Raw genomic sequence first — 9,357 nt, 5'->3', positions numbered from 1 at the left:
AAGAATAGCAGCACCTTCCAAACTGATTGTTGTTGAACAGCGCTGTTTCATCAGCATCCTGCACTTGGACATATGGACCCCGTGGCCCGGGGAGATATTTTATAGGACCAATATTCACTCTTTTATTCTCTCATCATTGTGTTTCTTCTAGTGAAAATCAGGAGGTAACACAGTGAGAGAATGGCTGCAGACGTGACTGATTGTCTGATTATGGGACAATTTCAAGTCTTATTATTTTTGAGTTCACTTAATTGCGTTGCGCTGTCATGCAGTGGCTATAGGTTAGAGTAGACTATACAATGATGTCCGGTAGGCTACTTTGCTGTGAGGCTCTGATGCTATACAATTAGGCTACATGAAAGATCTAGGCTGTCTTTGTTTAGCGTAACTCGGTGGCTATCTACATAGGCCTAGCCTATATGGGCTTTGGTCCACGCAGGCAATATTTATTTTCCTTTCATTGCCTTTTTTCCTAGACAGTTTCCTCACTCAGTCGGCTCCCAGCAGCGCTCTCAGGCCCACCGTTCATTGTTATGTGTCAATTGTTAATGTGTGACACAAAAGATCAAAGCGCCGATTGGTCAGACAGGGAATAATGGCGCGCACAGAAATCTGATTGGCTGCGATTAAAGCTAGCGACTGGCCAGTGAGTGGCCACTGGCCATACACGCCGAAACAGAATATGGCAATTAAACTGGTTTCAGTATCTTAACAACAGAAACGAGCGTGAAATTGGTCAGAATTTGCTTGAGGTGCAAGAGGTAGGCTACCGAGGTAGGCATATAGCCTATCTTTTTGTAGAAACATTAGTGAGGCAATAAGGGGTAGGAATAACCCAAAGAACGGCGAAGTTCTGGGGATCTAATATGATCATTTGCCATACCAAAGTGAAGCCATGGCCCATGAGGCATACTGAGGGCATAGCACCTATAGGCTATACCAGCCACTCAATGTGAGACATTATTAGAGATCAAACCTGCATCTTAAAGGGAACGGATTCAACTGAATGCTCATGTGATGTCTGTGATTTATTTTTAAATGGGGCTTATATCAGATTTCAGGTGACTTGCTTGGTATTTCTTTTCGATTCTATAATCCTCAAATGGTTCTCAAAGTGGGGCCAGCTAGGGGCCCCCCAAGGAGTCCTTGAGGGGGTTCCAGGGGTTCCCCATCAAAAGGGTTAATCATTTATTTTCTCTATATTCCAACCAATAACATAAGAAACACAATGACATAACGACTATTTTGGTCATGGGTTTCATACACATCCTGTAATAAAACATCTAGAAGTGTGACAACCCTCCCACCCTGTCTTGTAGGAGCCTAATGCTGGGGTCAAGTTACCTGGGCCAGAAGAATTTAAAAAAAATAAGAAGACCTTCTGACCATTCAGTCTCTCTCCCTCCTCACTGATGCACCTTTTGTTCTTTGTTTTGTGTGTGTTGTCTTGTTATTCTCCATTAGTTTTAGTTAATAAATTATTGTTAATGTTTATTTTTTATTTATTTTTTGGTGTAGGACTCACCTCATGTTACAACACAGCTCAAGGAAGTAACAATTGAGGGGAGTCATACACCAATGTAAAAGTTAAAACAATTTATTAATTAAAACTAAGGGAAAATAAATACAACACAAACTACATTAAACAAACAAACAAAACAAATGGTGCATTGGTGAGGAGGGAGAGAGATTGAATGGTCTGAAGGTCCTCTTAGCTCAATTAGTACATGGGGCCCATGGTGCACCCAATCAGCCTAACGACCTCAACACCATGCTCCTGCAAGACACGGCCAGGAGAGTGGGAGGGTAGTCACAAAAGCTAAAATCTTATCAGATGGGGGAGCTTGGGACAAAATCTTATCAAATGGGGGTCAGTGGTCTAATTTGTGTCCGTTTTTAGGGGTCCTTGACCTGAAAAAGTTTGAGAACCACTGATCTACAATACCTTGCCACATGGTGACACCCATGTTGCCATGCAGCCATCAACAGCTGAAACTGAGTTAAGGCTTGAATCATGTTGTATAAAGCTTGAATACGTGCCCAGCGCTCTTTAGACAGTATAGGCTACTATAAGCAATTTCTGTGCTGCAAGATGGCAGCTTTTGATTGAGCTTCTCTTTATTTATTGAGAACAATATAATAAATGATGGCACAGCTGAATGCAATCTGAACCCACCCGGGTGTTTACCCCCTGCCCAGTTTATTTTCAATAGCCATTATTTTCAATAATAGTTTATTTTCATGCCAGTGCAGGAGGAAACAGCTTACCAACATGGCAAGTCATCATACAATTCTACTAACAGAGCCAGGAGACCCTTCCCGTATTTCTTTCAATGGCATGGTGTGTTTTTCATAAATATTTGATTTGTGAGATAGCTGTAGATATTTGTCTCAGAGTATGGGCTGGACACATGCAAACCCATTGTGAAATATTAATAAACCCCCAGACAAACATGTGAGAATGTGACCTCACTGATGCAAAAGATTGGGTCTGTGTTTATCCTGATAGCACGGAAAGATAAAGCACTAACGCCAACCTGTGTTTCTTTAGACAATAGGAAGACAAATCCTGTGTATTAGCGTATTTGTATGGCCGGGACAGCTGACACGCAAACAATTCACTGTTTGCAAGAAGAAAAAATAAACCAACTATTGATAAAAGGCCAGATTTGATTAATACACACACACACACACACACACACACACACACACACACACACACACAGACACACAGACACACAGACAGTGTTGTCTTGCCAACAAAAAGCCTGTATTCTATCAAAATCCGTATGTTTTGAAGTACTCATATAGCAACATATTCATTGATTGTATTCACTGTGTTTCAGATTGGTGCTACCAGTCCGCGTTCGCCTGTGATCATCAGTGCAATGGTGAATTTGTCAAACACAAGAAGTAAAACCTGTTGTAATATGAAAGAGCTGGAGGAGGAAGTGAGGGTGAAGCGTAGTCTGGCTTCTTAACGCCTCTGCTTTTCTTGTGTTAGCACCAGAGAAGTGGGACCACGCCTACCGAGCGTGCGGGGGACGAGGCCAGTCACCCATCAACATCGTCACCAGAAAGACTGTGAAAGACGAACGTCTGACTCCTTTCCAGTTCAGCAACTACCAGCACAGCTTCAGAAGCACCCTGAAGAACAACGGCCACTCCAGTAGGCTCCTCTTATATTGACATTGTGTACTGTGGAACAATGTTAACTCCATCTTGCCTGGACCGAGTGCTCCTTGTTCATTCACAGAACTTCCTGGTCAAAATGATGTCATAATGATGTCATTTGGAGCAGTTTTGCCATGGTGTCACTATTACTCCATGGTGTCACTATTATTTAAGCTGCTTAAAAACCAGGAGTTGTGCGTGCTATTCCCTGCTGCAATTGTCACTATTACTGTCACTATCACACTATGATTATTGGTATCTCTACATTCATTCGCAGAACTTCTTGAACCAAATTACATCTTTATGACATCATTTGGACCAGGAAGTTCTGCAAATGAACGGGAGCTCTCGGTCCAGACAAGATGGAGGGAAGTTAAACATTGTTCATTTGCATATATAATACTACTGATTTTGTAATGATACAAAGCTGGTTGGATATCGGCAAAGTGGCCCTTTAAGAAAAACAAAGTAATTAGGTTTACAGCTGGAATAGCAACAGGAATCAAATCTGTAGAGAAGTGAGATACTAGCTCTAAGAATTGAAAGAATCCAGTGAGGAAAAAAAGTATGTACAACGTCCAAGGCACTCAAAATCCAGTAAGGAGAGAAGAGACTAAAAGCTTGAAATTGAAAAAGGCTTTATTGTCATGATGACTGGGGACCACAAGGTCTTCATCAGGGAAAGACAGCCAGCGATGCTTTGAGACTTCTGCAGCGATCGCTTTACGCTTGGTGTCTGTCCACTCCAGTTCAGGTTGCAGTCACCCACCTGGCCACCATCTCAGATGGAGACCTGGTGACCGGCTACAAGGCTGTGCAGTTCCACCTGCACTGGGGCAAGAATGGAGGGCCGGGCTCCGAACACACCATCGACGGAGAGCAGTACCCCATGGAGGTACCTGACACCATGGAGCACACATGCAGCCCGGGTCAAACCGGGTCACATAATTATTACTGTCTGTGACAATGACTGAATGAAGGTTCACGCGGTCACACCAGTCACACAAAGGCAGTCGGACATACTTCAATCAGTCAAAAGACATTGAACCCTCACATATACAGAGGTCAAACCTTTTGTTTGAGTCTATTAATAATCATGTTGTACCCCACTTACTGTCCAGTGAATGTCTCCACTGCTGAAACTTTTTTAAATATAGCAAACAAACATATCTTTAGTGGAGAAAGTATGGCACATACAGATGCAACAATCTTCAATTGTCACCTGGGTCATTCGGCTGCCGTATTAAATAAAGATGAAACAGAAAGTTAACTCAAACAGTCCCTCCAGGAAACTGCGATTTTGCGATCACAATAATGAATGGAAATTCAAACAATCTCCTGCGGGGGCTTGCAATTTTTTAAATTTCCCGCGATTTCGCCACAAAAACGACAAAACAGGTTCCACAACTTGCCATTTTTGCCAGTTCCTGCAATTTTACTGCAAAAAAATCACATAAAACATCACAAATTGCATTGGAATTTTTGATAAAAGTTTCCATTAGGTAGTAGTTGGGCGGGGGGGGGTCACATTTTTGCTGGACGGGAATTCTGGCTTTGTCTGAAGGAAGGCTGCTCTGTATAAACCAGTGGTAAACCAGTGGCAGACTGCTCACACAGACACAGGGGAGGAGGGGAGGGGAGGAGGGGTTGTCTGCAGTGTGCGTCTACGCACACACACGCACATACACGCGCGGAAACTACTCTACTAGTCTCTGCTTTTGACACACACACACACACACACACACACACACACACACACACACACACACACACACACAGGAGCAAGAGAGAGAGAGAGCGAGGGTTGAATTGAATCAAATTAATTGAATCACCCTATTTTAATGACGACATGTTCTCCACACTAGAGTTTGTGGCGATCTCAATGCCAGGATAGGCCAAGAACCAGACACTCTAAGCACCCAGGGACATAAACACATACCAGGAGCTAGAGACATTCCCTCTCCAATATGCCCCCCAGATACAACTATGACAAAGCCACAAACAAACGTGGGTCGTTCACTGGGCCTGTACATAGTCAATGGCAGGCTCCGAGGTGACTCCTACTGTATGGTATGTACACCTACAGCTCATCTCTGGGTAACAGCACAGTGGACTATTTCATCACTGACCTTAGCTTGGTGTCTCTCAGAGCGTTCACAGTCAGGCCTCTCACACCCCTTTCAGACCACAGCAAAACCACAATCTATCTGAACAGATCAACACCCAACCATGTATTACCACAGCAAACCAAACTACAAACCATTAAGAAACACTACAAATAGAAGGAAGACAGTGTAGACACATACCAAAAAACGATTAGGCAACAACAAGTCCAATCACTTTTAGACCAGCTCCTGGAAAAAACATTCCAATGCAACAGTGAAGAGGTAAACAAGGCAGTAGAAAGCCTCAATAATATAAAAATATATATATATAAAAAAAGAATATCAAAAACAGAAAACACAAAAACAACATTAACAACAATGACAAATGGTTTGATAATGAATGCAAAAACCTCAGAAAGAAATTAAGGAACTTATCAACCAAAAACATAGAGACCCCGATAACAGAACACATGCCTCACTATGGTGAAACATCCTTGTTAACAGTATAAAAACACAGTAAGAACAAACAGAGAACGTTATGTAGAGAATGTTAAGACACCAACTACATGTTATTGAGGAATCCATAAAAACAAACAAATTTAGGGAAAATTGGAACACCCTAAACAAACAAAAACACAAGGATCTACCCATCCAAAATGAAGATGCATGGTTAAACCACTTCTCAAAACTCTTTGGCCCAATAGAGAAGAGCGAACAGCAAAAACACATACAAGACAAACTGCAAAATCTAGAGTCAACGATAAAAGACTATCAGAACCCACTAGATTCCCCAATCACAAAAAGAAATAAAGACCAAATAAAATTACCTGAAACCAAGCAGGCCTGTGGTGTTGATGGCATCTTAAATTAAATTATAAAATTCACTGACCTCAAATTCCAACTGGCCATATTAAAACTCTTTAACATCGTCCTTGGCTCCGGGATCTTCCCCGATATCTGGAACCAGGGACTGATAACACTGCTCCATAAAAGTGTGGACAAACTCGACCCAACAACTAGCGTGGAATCTGTCTTAACAGCAACCTCGGGAAAATCTTCTGTATGATCATCAACCACAGACTCCTTCACTTCCTTGCCGAAAATAAAGTCCTGAGCAAATCCCAAATTGGATTCTTACCAAATTATCAAATCAACAAAAACAAAAGCAAACTATTCTCCTGTTTTGTTGGAAAGTGGTATTGGAGGAAAAACCTATGACATCATAAACTCAATGTACACCAACAACAAGTGTGCTGTTAAGATTGAAAAAACAACAACATACAGACTTCTTTCCCCAAAGTCGGGGGGGTTAGACAAGGATGCAGCCTGAGTCCAACCCTCTTCAACATTTATATTAACGAGGTAGAAGGAGTCTCTTGCCTTCAGCCCCTCCACAGAGGGAGGTCGGTGCTGTCATGACAGGACTATTAACAACAGCAATAAATAGGTGAACCCAAGAAGAACCTGGAGCACTCGATTCACTGGAAATTAATTTAATAGGTGCAGACTAACGTTTCAACACGACAGCGTCTTCATCAGAGACCTACATACCTACATACTGTACAGATATCTTTAACTCATCTGCCTATATCCTACTTTTAAACTTTTCTTACCTAGCCTTATGTACACATACATTGTTTGCAAAATCGAAATACATAGCTCTGTTTACACATCTCCGTATTAAAACAGGGTAACATTATAGTTGTGCTACATTTTTGTTTATAATTGTGTTGTTATTATTATTATATTATATGTTATTATTATTATATTAGGTGTGACAGCACAACATATACCACGTTCAACCTAGTCTTGTTTTTACTCAAATTGCAATTTTTGCCAGTTCCCGCAATTTTACAGCAAAAAAATCACATAAAATGTTGCAGATTGCATTGCAATTAAATTTAAATTGCATGTGGCTGGCAGCTGAAACGCCTTCAGCTGGGAGCACCAGCTGAAGATTGCTGCCACTGTATCAACTTTGAATTTCAGAGCATTTCATGGTTACACCTCTGCTTCTGTTGTTAGAGCACCAAATCTCCTCTGCTCCTGTTGTTAGAGCACCAAATCTCCTTTACAAATATGTGTGCAGTGGCCATAAAGCTTGATAAAAAACATATTTTTGAAGTCCCATTTACTATGGGGGTGTACAGCCATTGTGAAAAAGATGACCTTTGTAATAATGGTACTTGTGAGTGATATTCTCTATTGCCTGTCTCTGCAGCTGCACATTGTTCACATGAAAGAGAAGTACACCGATCTGGCAGCAGCGCTATTAGACCCAATTGGAGTTGCAGTCCTTGGGTTTTTCTATGAGGTAAATATTTGTGTTTTTTGTGTGCCAGACCAATTCAGTATTTGATGTTGAATAAGAAACACTGAAATTGGCTTGAGTGTGAGATGGAAAGGTGAAACAACATGTTGAAATGTGTCCAATGTGTCCAAACGTTCCATTTGCAGGAGTCCAACAGTCCTAACAAAAAATACGACCCCATCATCAGTGCCCTGCCAAGCGTCAAATCAACAAGTAGGTTGTTACAGATATTCACCAATCCCAAAAGGGTTTACATCCCAGTGTCTGAATGCTTCCTCTGTGTCCTGTGTGTCTTCAGATGGCAACACATCTCTGGCCCCCATCTCCCTGGGGCAGCTGATCCCATCTCCGCAGAATCTGACCAACTACTACCGCTACAAGGGCTCTCTGACCACCCCTCCCTGCACCGAGTCTGTGATCTGGACCGTGTTTGAGACTCCCATCCCTCTGAGCAAAGACCAGGTCAGGATGTAACACCACTGAATTTTAATTTTCAAAATATGTTATCTCTATGCCCAACAAGCGCAAACCTTTAAGCCCACAGCACAGTGGTGTGGGCATTCAGCATTATGACAGTAGGCCCACTCCCACCACCCACATCCCCCTAGCCACCCCTTGATTCCCGACTATCTACCAGTTTCCTATCCATAGCTACTGCCCTTTTTCGCTTGCCCCCTCTTCTTTTCCCCCTCCCAACACCCCCCCCAGCCACTCGCCCTTCCCACCCCTCAAATCCCGACTCTCTACCACCACCACCACCCATATCCCCCCTAGTCACTCCCTCTACCCATCTCTCGAATCCCAATTCTCTACCACCTTCCTACAGTATGCCTAGCTTCTCTACCACCTTCCTACAGTATGCCTACAGTAGCTACGGCCCCTATCCACTAAACTCGCCAAACGTCCATGAGTGACTGAGTGACTAAGTGTCCTGACTTTTCCATCTTCTGGCCCCGACGAGGCCTGCTGGAAAAAAAGTCATTTCCTATGTTTCAGCTTGCAAATGTTTTCTGATTTCAAATTAAAAGCATGTCCATCATCCATAATCTTATCTGGAAGTACAAGTTCAGAAACACAAACCTCACATCACAAACCTTGGTATGACACAACAGATTAGGAAATTTCAACACTTCAGTTAATCTGTAAACAGCTTTCTTGCTGCTCCATACGATGAGCGTGATCTGCAAACTAAACTTGGGTTGGTCCTCCTCTCCTGCAGCTGCGGGCGTTCTCCACACTGCAGTTCCACGATGGGAAGCCGATGGTGGGGACGTTCAGGCCGGTGCAGCCCCTGAACGGGCAGAAAGTATATCGGTCGGGTGCCACCGCGGTCCTGGCCGGCGCCACCCTTCTCATGGCCTCCGTTGCCACCGCCTTGGGACTGTCCCGGCCCAACTAGATGGAGACATCCCGTGCCACACTGCCAACATCCGTGAACACAATCAGTTCTTGCAACACTCTTTTCTAACTGAACCCCCCCCCCCCCCACCCGGTTTGTTACATCGCATGGTTGCTAAAATAACCGACCACGTACTGTAGTACCTCCCTTACGACACAAATGACAAAGGTGTTTTTTCTGATTGAACGCCTTATGAGAGATGCCGTAAGGGTGAGATCAGCATTCTCGTGCATGTGTAGTGAAGCTCTTATGTAGGTCTTACTTCAGCATTATGATTGTGCCATAAAGCAGGTGTTCCGAATCCTAATCCAAATGTTGCCAAATGGTTGCCAAACACTGACAGATACAAAAACAACAGAGTTCAGACT

At 43.0% G+C, this 9,357-nt stretch overlaps 1 protein-coding gene across 1 annotated transcript in view; it reads left to right on the top strand.

Moving 5' to 3' along the window:
* Window positions 1–2,846: 2,846 nt before the first annotated feature.
* The window catches only part of LOC310771966 (carbonic anhydrase 4-like), a gene marked incomplete at its 5' end in the record, with an annotated part of 6,814 nt that continues 303 nt past the window's right edge, over window positions 2,847–9,357 (top strand). The window contains 7 exons of the mRNA XM_083664459.1: window positions 2,847–2,891; window positions 3,005–3,169; window positions 3,924–4,069; window positions 7,501–7,593; window positions 7,737–7,803; window positions 7,889–8,052; window positions 8,810–9,357. The exon at window positions 8,810–9,357 is cut by the window's right edge and continues 303 nt beyond it. Coding sequence (XP_083520585.1) covers window positions 2,847–2,891; window positions 3,005–3,169; window positions 3,924–4,069; window positions 7,501–7,593; window positions 7,737–7,803; window positions 7,889–8,052; window positions 8,810–8,989 — 860 coding nt within the window. The remainder of the gene's footprint in view (window positions 2,892–3,004; window positions 3,170–3,923; window positions 4,070–7,500; window positions 7,594–7,736; window positions 7,804–7,888; window positions 8,053–8,809) is intronic.

Source organism: Poromitra crassiceps, assembly GCF_964638095.1.
Source record: "Poromitra crassiceps genome assembly, contig: HAP1_SCAFFOLD_1628, whole genome shotgun sequence".
Classification (NCBI taxonomy): Eukaryota; Metazoa; Chordata; class Actinopteri; order Beryciformes; family Melamphaidae; genus Poromitra; species Poromitra crassiceps.
Note: the sequence above shows the minus strand (reverse complement) of the source record. Positions and strands in the feature narration are given on the sequence as shown.